General features: G+C 40.5%; 3 protein-coding genes across 3 annotated transcripts in view; 2 read left to right on the plus strand and 1 right to left on the minus strand.

Annotated features, from left to right (window-relative positions):
* Window positions 1-1,736, plus strand: part of kcnd2 (potassium voltage-gated channel, Shal-related subfamily, member 2) — a 63,583-nt gene extending 61,847 nt beyond the window's left edge. The window contains exon 5 of the mRNA XM_079581876.1: window positions 1,013-1,736. Coding sequence (XP_079438002.1) covers window positions 1,013-1,199 — 187 coding nt within the window. The 3' untranslated portion in view covers window positions 1,200-1,736. The remainder of the gene's footprint in view (window positions 1-1,012) is intronic.
* Window positions 1,737-3,685: 1,949 nt separating this feature from the next.
* On the minus strand, window positions 3,686-9,104 carry tspan12 (tetraspanin 12). The gene is made up of 7 exons (XM_079551788.1): window positions 8,430-9,104; window positions 8,040-8,122; window positions 7,481-7,616; window positions 6,400-6,465; window positions 5,885-5,992; window positions 5,664-5,807; window positions 3,686-4,385 (listed from the first exon to the last, which is right to left on the minus strand). The coding sequence occupies exons 1-7, from the start codon at window positions 8,493-8,495 to the stop codon at window positions 4,113-4,115; spliced, it is 876 nt and encodes a 291-aa protein (XP_079407914.1). The 5' UTR covers window positions 8,496-9,104; the 3' UTR covers window positions 3,686-4,112.
* A 605-nt stretch (window positions 9,105-9,709) lies between these two features.
* Window positions 9,710-16,655, plus strand: ing3 (inhibitor of growth family, member 3). Its single transcript, XM_079551596.1, has 12 exons — window positions 9,710-9,846; window positions 9,986-10,057; window positions 12,612-12,712; window positions 12,822-12,887; window positions 14,428-14,524; window positions 14,610-14,681; window positions 14,745-14,861; window positions 14,946-15,109; window positions 15,426-15,616; window positions 15,702-15,894; window positions 15,976-16,014; window positions 16,100-16,655. Exons 1-12 carry the CDS (start codon window positions 9,819-9,821, stop codon window positions 16,214-16,216), a joined length of 1,257 nt encoding a protein of 418 aa, XP_079407722.1. The 5' UTR covers window positions 9,710-9,818; the 3' UTR covers window positions 16,217-16,655.

Below are 16,655 nucleotides of genomic sequence, written 5' to 3' on the forward strand. Positions count from 1 at the left end.
GTTCCCATGATGAGTCAGACTTAAAGAATCCACTCTTTGTCCAGCTGTGGGAGGCTGTGGGAGGTCTCTCTGGGAACAGCCGAGACCTCATCCCTCCTGCCCACCTCCATTACAGTGACCGTTTTCATTTTCACCAGTGAGAGTGAGCTACAATGAGGATGTTAAGCATGAAGTAATTGCTGTTAACATTTAAACACAGACAGCGATATCATATTATTCCATATAAGGCATTGTTCATCATGCAATATGGGCACTGCAAGAAACAAAAGGTTTTTTAGTGCTGAAATAATTACATGAAGCGCCTAGATTTATTTATTTTTAAGGAGCATGTCTGATATCAATAGATGGAAGAAAATATTATGAGTGGCATCAGATAAGATCACATTTATTGACAAACACCGGGTAAAAAAAAAAAAAAAAGACTTGTTTAGTGGCTGAAACATGTAAAGGTAAAAGAATTTAGTACCTCCAATCCTTGTGTCTGACTAAATTAGCCATTAAAGATATATACGAGGAATAAAGGGACAGTACAGGTCAGTGCGAAAGGATCAATCATTTCACAGTCAGCACAGTTTGCCTTAAACACACTATACAAATAAAGGTGGATTGATTGATAAAGTGCTAGGGGGTCATGGGGGGTGGGGCTAGCAGGCAGGACTGTGTATACAGGAGTGTTACAGAGTATGGTCTGTATGAGGAGGACTGAGGTTGGGGAGGGGAATTGCCTATTGAAGAACCAAGAGCATTAAATATTCAGGATTACTCCAACATGCCCATATGAACTAAAAAACAAAAACTCACACACAGTTCACTGACCTATATGCACTAACTTAGAGGAAGGGTAATTCTATCATGTCTATGCAAAGATGAATTACTCAAATAGGCAGGGGGTTCGGAGTCAGAGCTTTTACCGTTTAACACAGTTTAACCCAATAACCTACAGCAGCGATGGGTCTTTGTTTTTTCGAATTTGAAGATTTAATTGAGATGTTCTGATTCCTTCTCTCTCCAGACGCTCTAGCCGTTGCAGTTTGAATGCCAAGTTTGAAGAGACAGTCCCTCTGAACTGTGAGCAGCCCTACACCACTGCTGCGGTCATTAGCATCCCGACACCGCCCGTCACAACACCCGAGGGGGACGAGTCTGCCAGCTCCAATGACTACTCCCAGGCCAATATCGTCCGAGTATCAGCACTCTAGACTGGACCCCATAAAGCCCTGCAGGAGGAGGAAGGACGGCAGCAGAGACAGTGCAACACTGTAGACTCCTTGTATGCAGCTTCAAGTGTTTGCAATGAAAATTGATGGGTTCGCTTTGACACTTAGCTGGAGCAATGCATCGGTTTTTATGCACGCAAACTCAGCTCTCCCCTTTACAGACTTTTGAAACATCCTTTCTATCAATGCAAGTGAAAGAGCAAAACCGTAGCAACAGTGCAAACAAACCATATCTCGTAATTTTTAATAAAAAACACAAAGAGAAGTTTAGATTTGAGAAATACTGGTAGTGGAAACAATCTATGCTTTAAGAGTTTCTGTTTTCTCAATACCACTCACTGTCATCATCCTAATTGGGTTATGTATGTGTGTGTGGTCCTCCCCGTAATATAAAACAATAATATATTTTGAAGAGACTAAACAGGAAATTATTGTAGCATTAATCTTTATTTAAGATGTACAGGAGTGAATTGTCATTAGTTATGGTAAACCTTTGAAATAGATTGATCGAGAAAATGAAGAAAAAAAAAAAGCACTATTTACATGATATCTGGATCAAGGATGGGATAGACTGCAACACTTAAGTCTCACAGGACAGAGGGAACAACCTGAGCATGTTTTTAGTGTGTGTGAGTGCATGAGTGATAGTTTTCACCTGTTCATGCTGGTGTCTGCATGCAGATCTGACCGAAGGAGTAAGTAAATATTCACAGACCAGGTTTTATGTTTTCCACCTATAAGGCTGCTGCTGCTGTTGTAGTGGTTCATTACAACAGTGGAAATGAGACTGGTGTCATGCAGAACAAAACCATTTATGCCACCTTACTACCTGCTTGTTGGGTTCACTTCACAGTACTCTTTAATTAAAGTCACGTTCAATCGGTGGAATTGCGTTAAACATACAGAATGGGCTATTCATAAAACTATTGAGCTGACCTTGTGTACAGATACGGGCTATAGCATGAAATGTTTGATCGGCACATGAAAAAAAAAATATTATTTTGTTGAGTTACAGATACTAAGCTGCTCTTCGTCATAACGCAGCATATATTTTTGTTATACAGTGCAGTTTAAAGTAAAACACTGACTGACGCCAACATCATTCTTGTGACATATATGCAATCAGCTCCTTTTCTTTGTAATGATACCTTCTTTTTTTTATATTATAAATAATTTTGAATCAGATTTGGTACAGAATAAATGATTACAGAAACATATTTTGGGTACTAAAATATTGCACTGTTGGTGAAAAAAAAAAAAAAGAAGCTTATATTGATTCCTATCTTGCTAGTTTAATTGTACTTGTTCTTGAGTGTAGTAAACTTTGTGTTTTATATATAATTTAAACTTAATTGTCCTGCCAGATACTTTTTCAGTGCATGCATATTCACCTGTCATTTCAGAGACAGAGGATATAGTTTGCATCGGCCTGCTCGACCAGATCCATTTAGATCCAGAAAAAAAAGAAATTCCTTCTGAATACTCACCAAATAAATATCCAAAATTGGGCAGGCTTTTTTTTGAGTTTGTGTTTCCTATTGCATCCATCCAGATAATTTGTTTAGGGGCTGAATACAACTATCAGGTAGGGTTTTAAATCATTTTTTGCATAGAATAGAAGTAGATTTGTATGGCTGTCGGGTAAATTGTGTAGGCTACAAGAGGAAGGATTATACATTTATTTGTTGCAGCGTGTATTATTATGTGAGTCAATGAGGATATTGAAAAGGAGCCTAATTTGTCCAGTGCAGTGTTTGAAAACATGAATAAAAGTCATAAACATTGTAATATCATGTTGTAAGCTGTTGTAAGCTTTTATTGTCATCATCAGTCCTAGCTGCCGGTACAGAGTGGTTTATGGTACAGTATCTATATTTCTGACTATAGCAGGTGACACGCTGAAAGTAGGAAATTATGATTCTGCAACCATAGAAGTACCATACAAAACAAAACAGATAAATATTGATTGGACTAAAGTAAGGCGCGGCCAGGCTACATGTTCATCACTTGTGCAACCTTTTGGAGGCTACAGGTTAACAACCAGACAGATGGCGACATCAAGTCAGTCAGACAAAAAGGCTTGGTGGTGGGTGGACTCTTAAAGGAACAGGCCACCGTTTTTTACATTCTGAGATATGTTCTTGCCTGAGCCTAGACGAGTTGATGCGTACCTGTCTGGTCTTTGTGTGTGCGCTCAGTCACGCAAATAGACCAAAGACGTTGTTAGCATATAGCCTCTCCCAGCACATTCCTATAGCTCCAGACTGGGGTGAAGTTCGACATGTTTGATTTTGTGTAACTAGACTTGGATCGCGTAAATGTTCATGTAACTGTATTTAAATAGTGAAAACGTGGAAGAGCTCGGTCGCTTCTAACTTCACCAGGTTGGGTCCATAGGAATACAACAACATCTTTGGTCTTTTTGCATGACTGAGCGCACGCACAAAGACCAGACAGTTACACATCAACTCGTCTAAGCTCAGGTAAGGACATATCTCAGTATGGAAAAACGGTGGCCTGTTCCTGTGAGAGGCAGCATCCTCTCTATAAAGGCATATCTTGTTTATGTGCACTTACAACAACCACTATTTAACAGTGGTATAATAGCTTACTTTGCTGGAGAGAATGTAATTATTTTACCAGAATGAATGTTGTCAAACCCAGCACAATGTTGTGAGACCATTACAATATAAATCCAATACACACAGTCTCTCTTTCAATGCCAATTTAACAACTGCAACTGGAGACCTGAAACACCAGTAAATGACAGATATTTTGAGTGATGCGTTTTCATCCAGTGAAAAACAATCTTGCGTAATCCACTCTTCAGCAGTGTAAGTGGGTTATTGTTGAGTCTGATGCGACAGCCTTTCTGACAGCCTGCTCACTCTCTGGTCACTGAGAAATATTGGCGCAAACTTTTGGTGAGTGTCCAAAACACAACTTCAGTGATTCAGTTGGCGCGCCTTCTGTGACTGCAGCAGTGTCATCTGGTACCATTACTGTGTTTGTCACTGGACATTTGTGTCCATAGTACAATGCCCAGAGCAGCATGAGAGTCAAAGCCATGGCCAGGATCTGAGCCACCCCAATGGACACGCCTAAGAAACGCAACACCTGCAGCTGCTTTGTACCCCGGATGAAACTGTAGATCTTGGGTCCACAGCCCTAAACCAAGAAGAAAATGGGGATGTTAATCACAATGTCCATCGTGTCTGTTGTTAATATGAAACCCTTTTTTCATATAAAACAACAATAACAGTTGCATGCTTGCTCCATAAGTACATGAACAACCTATCACATCACACATAGTTCAAGAAGATAATGGTTAAAACACGGCTCCAGAGACGCACGTTTATGTGATATAACCAGCAAATGTGGCACAGACGTATCAGCGCTATCTGTCGAGCTACAGGAGGATTTACTAAAGATCTGCTTCACTCCTCAGACTAAATTAGCATGTCAAAGAGGAAACAGAAAATATTTCTGTGATTTTTAGAGTTTGTCATGTCAACAGAGTATCAGTCTGAGTCAGTATTTAAGCTAGATGTTAGCCTGCTACCGGTTAGCAACTGTCAATGGCTTCAACACGATAATCACATCTATGGACACTGAGGAAACACTACAGTAACAGCTCAGCTCTGACCTCTGTCACATGTTGTAGCCAAGGTTTGGAGTGTGCTTCAGGGCTTTCTCTTGGAGACTTTGTAGAAGGTTCATACTGTCTTCTTAAATTAAGTCTATTACAGTTTTGTTTCTTTTAGTAAGACAGAGGGTTTAGTTTTACCTGCTTGACTAGTTTCGATCACTTCCTGTGAACTTCCTCAGAAGCGACACCTGGTGGTTTCTCTTGGAGAGGTTGGAGTTGAGCTGTTGAAGCCAAATGCTAACCGGTAGCATGCTAACATCTTAAACTCTGCCTGACTGATTTCTTCGCATAAACGTGCGCTCTCTGGGACCATGTTTTTACTGTTATCTTCTTGAGCAATGATTACGACTAAATAAAAATGTCACTGTCAATCAGTTGTCTTTAATTTATATCCTGAGTAGAGATATTGTTACATGTTGTAGCACTGCATAATTCTACTTCTGTATTCAAAATGGCCTCCATAACAACAAAAGTCACATGACTGAAAGGCATGTATTGATGGCGGATTAAAAACACTAATACAAATGATCAGGTTCAACATTTAACTTTTGTAGATTTTCAGAATAATTCCCAAAATAGTATGTTATATTTATATCCAGTAGACTACACAGATTTTGTATTCTACACAAAATAGGAGTGGGTGGCTTGCCGGTCTACCAGGAAAGGATGTGATTATCACTTTCACAGTGTTAAGACGCATTTACAGAAATAAGTGTAACTTAATTGTTGACAAAAATTGACAATGAAAATTCCATGACACAAACATGAAACACAAACACATAAAATGAGCCTCTAACCTCTTGATGCAGGTCACTGAGGTCGTGATAATTTGCATGTCGAGCACAACCTGGATACTGGCTGGAGCAACAGGAGTCAGGGGGCCACTCCATTTCTGTCATTTCCAACCAATCAGTAAAGTATATCACACCACAGCATTTATACTGTAATTGAGATATACAACAAATGAGTCCAATGACCACACAATTCAGTCATATGATTTACAGTTGTGGGTTCAGACCTCAGTCTGGAAGGTGTTCCAGGTGTGTGTGAGCCACTGGTAACGCTGGAGACCGTAATTTGGCATCCTGGACTTCAGACTGATCATGTCAGAGCGCTGCACTGAGGGCTAAACACAGAGAGGACTGAGTGAGACCCCCAGCCTTTGACCACAACTCTGCATTGATTCTAGCTGATGTGAACATGCATGATCCTTCTGCAGGCGTGAGAGAGAGACTAAGGTCAGCGGACACCCAGAAGACCCACTAGATGTTGCCTTCCGGACAGTGTGGGGATTAGTTAATAAATGTATAATGTTAAATGGTGGTTGCCTGCATGGATTATATTGTGTGTAACTGGAGAAGTACTGTGTGCCGGACATGTCTGACATTTCTGGATATTTTTAGATCCACAGTCTGTATCACCAGCCGAATGTTTCACTGCAGCTGCTCAGTGGTTCTGCTGTTCAGACTCAATACGACCTGCGAAACGCTGACTTCCTAAATTTATGATCCTGCATAAAATATGAAAACATACCTCATCATATGTCCAAACAGCACAGGCCAGCTCCACACAGAAAATCACCAACAGACTACTGAAATACTAAAAATATGGACGGAGAGAAGGTTTGTTACATGGTCAAAACTCAGAGAGAAGCTTCTCTTTTTTCAGTTAATGCTGGTGCAGGGACTCATACTTTTGCAAATATACATTTTTCCTTAACAATACACACGTATCTGTACTGAATTGCCGTAAGTTTGTGGAGTATCCTATGCAACATCACTAAGTGAATAAAATATATAGAGGTAGAGGTAGAGGTTTTCGAAAGCAGTGTGATAAAATACTTGAAAATGTGCAAAATGATAAAGAAGGAACAGAATCGAAGACAGGACAAAACTGTGCTGCTTCTCATATTAGGTTAGCAAAGATTGAATTTAAAACTCACAAAACGCAATTGACAGAATATGCATAGTTTTTGTTGTTGAAGCTTTAGTTTAGTGACCTGTATTTTGCTTAAGCGCAGACTAATGTGACATACCGTTACATCTGAGGCTTTGAACCAGGACAAAAATTGGTTTGCTACGATATCATGTTGTTGTCACCCGGAATACATACAACAACTACTATTATGAATTCACACCAGTTTCAGTGTAAGAGGCATCCAAGATAATTTACACAGCAGCAAGTTTTTGTTTTTGTTTTTTTGTTTCACAAAACATTCTTTTGTCCATAAAAGCCCAGACTCTGTTCAGGATAGGTGGAGTTTTGTGTCCCCATTGTGATGTGATCTCCCACATTTCCTGTTTCTTGTGGCTTCCCATCATTCAACAGGTTGTGTCTATCTGCTTGCAGGGACAGACTTATCTTTAATGAGAGACAATAGGACACCTGAAGCCTGGCTCTGCCCACTGCAACGGGTCACACACAGGTGATCCAGCTCACACACAGAGCCCCTGCTGCAAAACCTGTTCCACTATACGCTTACGCATATAAACCAGATTTACATTACATCTGGTCACGTTTCATTGTCTTATCCTTCACCTTGATTGGAAATATGTAGTTCTGCAAATGTATCTTTTCATTGGTATTACTTGTAGTAATGCAAAAAAAATCTCACCCAGGACAGCAGAAGTAGGTTACATTTGTATGTGCCACAGTATCCAACCATTGCCACAATAATCAGAAAACAGCACACCGATATGATAACCGGGTGCACTGCAGCCGAATATGTGACAACTGCAGCTTCCTCCAACCTAGAAAAACAATCTAACTTAATGAATGGCTTCTAAAACACTGACACTAAAAGTTCTCCGCACATATCTTTGTATTGTTGCTTTTAAGTGCACATTAGAGTTGGAAACAAACCTTATCGATGAACCAGGGGCCAAATCAAACGTTGATACAGTTAACAGTCTTTACTTTTATGAAAAGTAGTTTGTTCTTCAGCTTTTATGATCCTTAAATAATGATGAACGTGGCCCCCCTTTATGTTATGCAAGTAAATGGTAAATGTGTTTTCAAATTAAATGGAAATGCTAACAGATTACTATATATATTGTTACTTTAGTTAAATTTCATGATGCTGCTACACTAGAGAGGCACCACTTCTGACATTGGGGACACCTTTGTCTGCTGTTTGTGCAGAAAGCTCCATGGGCCAAGATTTCGAAACTCACCTGGTGTGTGCTGTCAGGGTCAATACAGTGTTGAGGGAGTCTCGGATCCAGGCAGCTACTCCCAGGACACAAGCTGACATGAGCTGAGAGAACCCAAAATAAACACACACCAAAATAAACCCTCTCAGATCAGTTTCTGTTGCCTAACAGCTAAGAATAAAACATGCTCCCGTAAACACCCCACAGCTTATTTTTTTTTACAGCAACGTTCTGTCATTTTGACTTTTGTTAAGTCTACCTAAAAGTATACGAGAAACTAAAAACACAAAATAATGGCTATCATCAGATAACAGGCATAACATTGTGGTTCAGCTACATTCACACGTGTAATAGAATCGCTAGTGCTTCCGCTACCTCTACTGTGTGTTAATGTATTGTTGGCGCTCTCACCCAGAAGAGCAGGTTAAGCGCGTAGAGCAGGCAGCGCAGGCACCTCACCGCGTCCTGCCGAGCCATCCTCAGCACAGCGACCGGAGTTCGGCCGCTAGACTCATTACCTTGGCATCAAGCTCATGGAAAAGAAACCGCCTTGTGCAAACACGGAGTGGCCCAGAACGTTGTCTGCAGATTGTCGTTCAAATTATAGATATTTCTGGCTCAAGCTCAAGTCCGTGTGTAAAGATGACCCGCTGTGCGTAAAGTCCACGCGCAGTATTTCTTTTGCAACTAACGCTATTTCAGTTTGCTTTGAAAAGGAAATTAAAAAACCTTCTGAACAAGTGGTTTCGCTCTTTTCTTCAGCTCACCAACATGGTGCAGTTTGTTAATTTTTGGCAGAGACACGGTCACTGACGTCCAAATCAGTCTTCATCATAGGAACTCCATGCATAGCCACTTTCAAAATAGCCTCTGTGGCTTCAGTCAACCTGTTTTCAGCCCACAAGCCTGGAGTCGAAATCCTGATTAAATAAATCCACATATAAAGAGATATCCCAACGATGAGTGGTGTGTGTGAAGGTTAAAAACGCTAAGCCCTCCAAAACTTTCTTGCGGCTGTTGCTGGAGAAATACAGTCAAGAGGGGGCGATACAGCCCCTTCGATAGGCTATAGTTCCTGAGCGTCTGGACAACCGCGACAGAAAGGCGATATAGCACCAGCAGCACCACTTTTAGAAAATAGAATAATACACCCGATAGATAAATACATGCTTTTATAACTTTTCGGATAGGCCAAAACATTTGCTGGAACACTCTCATCAGGTACATTTTTTGCCGGATCCTCCTAAATATTTCCCGGATCCTTTACCCTGAAAAAAAATAATTTGGGGAATGCCCCATCAAAAAAATAATAATAATAAAATAAAAAAAATTAAAAAAAAAAAAAATATATATATATATATATATATATATATATATATATATATATATATATATATATATATATATATGTTATTTGTTTTATCTTTTTACATTCCAAGAAGGAATATTTTACGTTAGATCCAGACACGTGACCGGAAGCCCGATCATGTCGTAGAATGTCCCGAAAAGTCTGAAAAATACCAGTAAGACAAAAAATTGTATGGTCAATTTAAAACGTCAAGTGTATTGTCTGTTCACTAAATAAGCTACAATTTCCATGAAGTACCATAATATTTGTTTGGGCCATTTTGGCACCCTGCGCAGCAGGATTCATCCACCAATCACGTCGCAGAAGTCGTCTGCGTCACGTTTTCTGACCTCATTTTTGGGTGTATTTTTCTGAGCGAGACTGCGGCTGGCGGCGCCATATTGAAAGAGAATAATAATCAAATTAAACTTAAAAACGCCAAATTTGCCACAATGCTGTACCTCGAAGACTATCTCGAAAGTGAGTATAACCGTGTAATTCAGCCCTTGAGCTTTATTTTTCCTGAATATGGTCGAAGTATGTATTTTTGTGGACGTGTTTGCTGTAGCCGTTAGCCTAGCTAGGATTTGGCTAATGCTGCTTTTTCTTCTTCTGGCAGTGATCGAGCAGCTTCCCATGGATCTCCGCGACAGGTTTACGGAAATGAGGGAGATGGACCTGCAGGTTCAGAGTAAGTGCGGAAACACCGGTTAACTCCAGCCGTATGAGTTGGCAGATCATTATTTACTTGGTGTGATAATATTAATCCCATCACTAAACGCGTTAAATTATATTAAAGTATGAGCACTGTGGTAGCTAGACAATGACTGATGCTGGAACAGTAACCAAGACAATGTTGCAATCTTATTCTGATGTTGCCAATCTTATTTTATGTGTGTATGCCAGGGTTCTGCAACCTTCAAGATCCATTTTGAATAATTTCAAACAAGTTTCAAAGAACCACAATAGTTTTAACGATCACTCAACCCAATAACAAGATTAATAGTATTGTTGTTTCGAATATCGAATATATATATTCGAAATATATATAAGTAAATTCACAATATTTATTATAATTATTATGTTTTGTTCTTTTGTAATAAAATACCACTTACAGCATTCTGTTGCATTTTAGATGTAATATTGTTTTCTGCTTGCATTGATAGTACAATCTACACTACACTGTAAATGGGACACCAGGTTTTGTGCCTGCCAACCCCCGACTTTCTCTGCTCCGCCCCGCTTCACCTCGTCATTTGAGAGATGCCACCTGTCCCAATAAGTTTATGAATGATATATATTCTCTGTTTATTTACTCATAAAGAGACTACAGTAGCATAAATACATTGGCTCATTCAATGAAAGTGGGCTGATGAATGAGAGTGCACAAGCACATTATACACAGAAAGCACAGATGTTGATAAGCCCAGCGCATCTGACTGGGAGGAATGACAGCAGCCCTGAGCCAAAAGAGGGGACAGATCGATCGAAGTTTACAATATGCTCTCGAAGTATTTCACAACAGACAATTAGAATTCATTTTGGTCATGCCAGCTCCAAGTTTGGGCATACTCGTGGCTGCTCCAGTGAGACAAGCTGCTACAATGAGGCTTGATGACCCCTGGTGTAGGCTCTGTCATCCAGAAATCGTTCATTATAGTCGAGATTTTAAATTATTGTCACTTGAACTGGGTTGATTGAGTTTAGGAGGTGTAGCTTCCGTCTTCAGAAGCTTCTTCTTGCGCTTGTCTTCAGAAGTCAGAAGACCATTAAACAACAAGAAACGGAGCTTGGAGAAAGGGTGTGGGTGGCAGTGCATAATCCCAGGTTATTTTAAAGCCACGATTTGTACATCGAAAAGAAATGACCCCCAGTCACAAACGGAGCAGGGTAGTGTATTCCATTGAAAAGAGTGCAGTGAGCAGTACATCGGGGAAACAAAACCCTCTCTTAGTTCTCACACAGACACATGCACTTTCAGTGATTTCACAATGTTTGGTTAATAATACTACGGGACCTTAAATTGTAAATTGGCTGTCCTGAATCTGCAGCAGCTCCGGGCTGCAGTAGGTGCGGGGCAAGGCGCAGTGAGCTGGAGCTGCAGATTCAATGCAATTTGTGCATATAAATTATTGGCCGAAATTTTTTTCAGCAGTTTATAGAGTTCGGGAATGTGACGTCACATCGCTAAGCATTATGGGATTAGCAGCCATTGTAAACTAATGGAGATTTTAAAAGTTAAAATACTGGAGTTATTGTTCACATTTAAACACTTGGAGACCACAGTGTGTTAGATGTATTTACCAGCAGTATCTCAGCAGCTAACGGAGTCGTTCCACTGTTTTTTTCTCCACTTTTTAATACTGTTTTTAGCTAATGTTAGTCTATGGAAATGTATGCTAACAGCTGCAAAGATGGCGGATCTCCATGGTAACTGTGGACATTCCCGAACTCTATATGGCGTAAAAAAAAAAGATAATTATTGGCGGCTAATATTATCGTGCATCCCTAGTTAAATACATTCTATATTGTACATTTTGTATTGTAATTTATCTGCTATGGGACTGCAGATGGAAACTAGCTCAGGCTAAATCTGGTGCAAAGCATCTGTAATTAATGTTTTTTTGCACATTGCCCCTGTTGAATAAACTAATAAACTAAACTAAGCAAAAAAAAAACAGGGGTTCAAATAATGGAATAAATTTAATGTTTGGCTGGTCATGCCATGTTTGTGAATGTTGCCACCACTTTTGGACACCAAAACAAAAGAATTACAGAGAAATAGGCAATAGACTAAGACTAGAAATCTGCATTTTGAAAGTTACCATAGTTACCACGATAGAATTTTCAGTTGCCCTCCACCGTAATTATAGGCTCTTCAGAATGTTGTGATGTCACCTGATCCCGTCAGATCTCAGAAGCTATTGGGAAGGGCCTGGTTGGTACTTGAATGGGACACTGTTTGGGAACTCCAGAAAGCCTGGGTGAATGTAGTTTGTGTGAGTGGTTGGTGGTGATTGGAGTCCCCAGGGCAGCTTGGCTACATACATAGTTGACTTTCACCAAGTATGGTGTGAATGAATAATGCACAAGATTGTAAAGCGACTTTGAGTGTCTGGAAAAGTGTTATACAAGTCTAATGCTCTAATTTTATTATGATTATCATTATGAAGCAAACCCAATTTTGTCGAGTAAGATGCATCTGTTGATTTGACATGGAATGACTTTTAAATTATATTTTGCAGATGCCACAGATCAGCTGGAACAAAAGGTCATTGAGTACTTTGTCAATGCAAAAAAGAATAAACCAGAGTGGCGAGAAGAGCAGATGGAGGTTATCAAGAAGGTCAGGGTTAACTATGTAGCTTTCATATTGGAATTATTCATTCTTCTGATTCTTAAACTAATTGTCTCATTTGTGCCCTTCTTTCTATACATGCTTCTCTCTGGTACAGGATTATTACAAAGCTCTCGAGGATGCTGATGAGAAAGTCCAGCTGGCCAATCAGATCTATGATCTTGTAAGTGCCTTTAATTTTTTTCCAATTTACATCTTTGTGCATTAAAGTACGAGTCATTCTAGAGCCAAAAAGCGGCAACGATTGGTCCTCACAGATGGTGCGGGCCGTGCCATTATTGTGAAATTCAAAAATGGGCAAGGTTTGAATATTTGGCCACTGGGTGAAAATTGCAGTTGTGTAAACTAAAAAGAACATTTAGATGCTTTTACGGGTACAATAAACGATATACAGTATTTCTGAAAAGCACCCATGCATTCCTATTGAGAATGTCCATTGACTTTTATGGGCTGTGTATAATTCCGGCGTCCTGCGCTCCCCATTATGCGTTACATTATGGGGAATTGTCATCATCACAACTTCTGGATTTGTCTGCCGGCGCAAACAATTTCGTTCATTTGTTGCTCATATCTCCCCACTTCCCCTCCTGCCTTTAGTGGACACTCAGTCACACACTGCCCCACACTACAGTCTCCTGCCCGGCTCGGAGCCTCGAAGGCAGCCCGGGGTGGCTAGCCACTGCCCCCGCCGTCTGTGAGCTCTCCCTGGGAGACTGCAGTAAAAAGCGACCCTCAGCCCCATCTCATAAGCAATGACAAAGCCCTCTGATTAGCTTTCTCTGCCCAATACAGCTTTATCGTGTCTGTATTTTCAACGTGCGAACATCCAGCAATGTCAAAAAATAAGTCCGTAGCCGAACGGTTAGCACCCGGGGTAAGCTGCTAACTATAAACTAGCTTCTAGCTCACATCGACCGCGGAGCAGGCACTCTGCGGTGCCAGTGAAAGCCAGACGTAGGAACTGCACGTAAACGCATTCAGCTGCACGAGCCTGTGCTGATTCATTCTGCAGGTAAACCAAATGTAGGCTACTCAAGTCCAATGTATTTCTAGGAGTTTTATTATATATCCATGGACGAGCTTTTAGGCCTGTCGAGGGGGACAGGCAAAAGATCAATCGGAGATAATGTGGTTGTTTATAAATTGTTTACTGTTTCTGTGCGGCCTTGTAGCAAATGTGTCACGGCTTGGTACCAGTCCCCGGACCGGTGGTTGGGAATCGCTGCTATGATACAAAATGATACAGTGAATGTGTAGTGACTTTACTAAAAATGATACGCTCATGACACAGCTCGGCCGAGATGTTGCTTTCTGTGCTGGATACGTGTGTCAGTACCTCAGCTCATTTAGCCCATCATTACTAGTTTGAGGGGTTGCGAGCCCCTAAACCATTAAAGCCATTAAGCTATTAAAACAACTTTTGTTTACTAGAACATTGCAAGTAGTAACCCAGTTGACAATACTGGCAAACGTTCAAATGATTTGCTTTTGTAATATTACTTGTATCCTTTACAGTGCAACTATAGTAAACCATTTCTTCAACAAAGAGAATGAAGCTAATGTTCGGTTGCAGCAATTATCCCATGTAGCTTTGACATAAAAAAAAACTTGGTGAAATATTATGTGACCACTAGATGGCAGTGAAACACTGACTAATGTCCACCAGAACAAACAAAACATGTTATGGTTTCTTCATGCTTCAGGTGGATCGCCATTTGCGGAAGCTGGACCAAGAGCTAGCGAAGTTTAAGATGGAACTGGAGGCTGACAATGCTGGCATTACCGAGATTCTGGAGAGACGTATGTCTGCAGTCCCAAGTTCTTTTTATACAGTCAACATCTCTTTCAGAGTGAGAGAAGAGTTAATGTGTCCTCATTTTCCCAGGGTCACTAGAGATGGACAGTCCATCTCAGCCTGTCAACAACCACCATGTTCATTCCCATTCCACAGCTGAGAGTAAGTAATGTGTTTGTAAGACGCAGTATAGTGCCAGCTTTCTAATAACTTGTATTCACACAGAGAGAAAATACAGTGCTCCAGCCCATCACACTATTGAACATGTACCTGAAAAGAAGTTCAAGTCTGAGGCTCTGCTCTCAACTCTCACTTCAGACGCCTCAAAAGAGAATACACCAGGTTTAAATATCATTTATTTGTATGTTGTAATTGTAGCTTCTTACTTCAGTAATGTGAATTTTAACTGGCTGTTGATTTCTACAGGCTGTCGCACCAACAGCACGTCGTCCTCCACCAATAACGTCTACAGCGTGAATTCGTCACAGCCTTTAGCCTCCTATAACCTCAGCTCTCTACCAGCAGGCCCTGGGGCAGGGGCTGGAGCCATCACCATGGCTGCTGCACAAGCTGTACAAGCCACTGCACAGGTACAAAAGTTATAAATAAAATGTGTGACTCATAAAACTTGAATAATTGTAGAAGTAACAGCACTAGTACACTGGCTATTCAGCACAAGCGATAGTGGTGGCTTACTGGTCTGGCCTTCCATAAGGGAATAATACAGTAGTAACAGCCACTGCCATTGTAGCTGATTACACAGCGTGTATGCTGTGTATGGGTGAATGATTCTTCGATGTGAACCACTTTAAAGTGCCCAATTGAACTGAAAATTTGCAATATAACCCCAAACCTTTTATAAACTTAACAACCTAACAGTTATTCATTTCATTTGCATACATTTAGATGAAGGAGGGCAGGAGAACATCTAGTCTAAAAGCAAGTTATGAAGCAATCAAAAACAATGACTTCCAGCTTGGTAGAGAATTTTCATTGTCCCGGGACAATACCGGATACTCTTCATCTGCTCTGGCTTCGACGCTCACACAGACTCTTACCCCAACTGCTGCATCGGATTCTCGAGGACGCAAGTCTAAGTAAGAAAGAGACTTTCTGTCTTAGTCTTTTTTATAAGTACAAAAGTACTGAACTGAAACCTTCATGTTTTGTTTGTTTGTCCAGAAGCAGCATCAAGAACTCAAACCATCAGTCATCTTCTTCCTCCTCTTCATCGTCACTTTCATCTTGTTCCTCGTCATCAGCACTGGCTCAGGAACTTTCACAGCAGGTCTCAGTGCTGCCTGAGGCTGAGGCCAACAGCCAGGTAGACTGGACGTACGACCCCAATGAGCCAAGATATTGTATCTGTAACCAGGTATGTAAAACATGACAGTTGGAACATGTCAAATCGCGGACAATTTCAAAGGATTTTATATTTATCATCTTTTACTCTCAGGTTTCTTACGGGGAAATGGTTGGCTGCGATAACACTGATGTAAGTAGCGTTTTAAGTGACATAAAATGAACTTCTGTTATAATCAATCTAACAATGAGTGTTCCTTTGCATATTTTCCTCTTAGTGTCCAATCGAGTGGTTTCATTACGGCTGTGTGGGGCTGACGGAGGCACCAAAGGGAAAGTGGTACTGTCCACAGTGTACAGCAGCCATGAAAAGGAGAGGGAGTCGCCACAAATAGTTTCACGTCCTCTGAATATAACCTCCAACGGTCACACTGAGGTCAGAGGTCAACAGACTGCATATAAACTGTGCTCCATCTAAAGTGACTGTCTGTGCCACATTGGGTCTAAGCCACATGAAGAAATGACATATTTCTATTTCAGCTGAATTATCAAACCCAAGTTTTTCCTCTGATGGGAAAAATCTGCTGCTGGTGAATATTCATAACACTAAAAGTCCAGTTGTACTCCTCACATAAGTATACATTATATTTAAATGTGAAACGTCTTGGTGTTCTAGAAATAAAAGTATATACCATAAAAATGGGATGACCAAAAACACTCTAAACTAGTGTGTGCTTTCTTATTTTTGGCACCATTCGTGTGTGTGCGGGTTTTTCCCCTCTTTGTGTCCAGGAACATTTTAATTTGATTACAAATGTACAAATGTTGTTTTTT

The sequence above is a fragment of the Gobius niger genome (assembly GCF_951799975.1).
Source record: "Gobius niger genome assembly, chromosome: 2".
NCBI lineage: Eukaryota > Metazoa > Chordata > Actinopteri > Gobiiformes > Gobiidae > Gobius > Gobius niger.

Bases quoted from the DNA above. Each gene is read 5' to 3' on its own strand.
- tspan12 (XM_079551788.1), bottom strand. From the start codon at position 8,495: ATGGCTCGGCAGGACGCGGTGAGGTGCCTGCGCTGCCTGCTCTACGCG. The intron at 6,466-7,480 runs GTGAGATTTTTT...CCATATTTTTAG, and splicing joins ACCTACTTCTGCTGTCCTGG to TATTTCAGTAGTCTGTTGGT. The intron at 4,386-5,663 runs GTTAGAGGCTCA...TTCTTGGTTTAG, and splicing joins TCAGTGACCTGCATCAAGAG to GGCTGTGGACCCAAGATCTA.
- ing3 (XM_079551596.1), top strand. From the start codon at position 9,819: ATGCTGTACCTCGAAGACTATCTCGAAA. The intron at 15,617-15,701 runs GTAAGAAAGAGA...TTGTTTGTCCAG, and splicing joins TCTCGAGGACGCAAGTCTAA to AAGCAGCATCAAGAACTCAA. The intron at 16,015-16,099 runs GTAAGTAGCGTT...TTTTCCTCTTAG, and splicing joins TTGGCTGCGATAACACTGAT to TGTCCAATCGAGTGGTTTCA.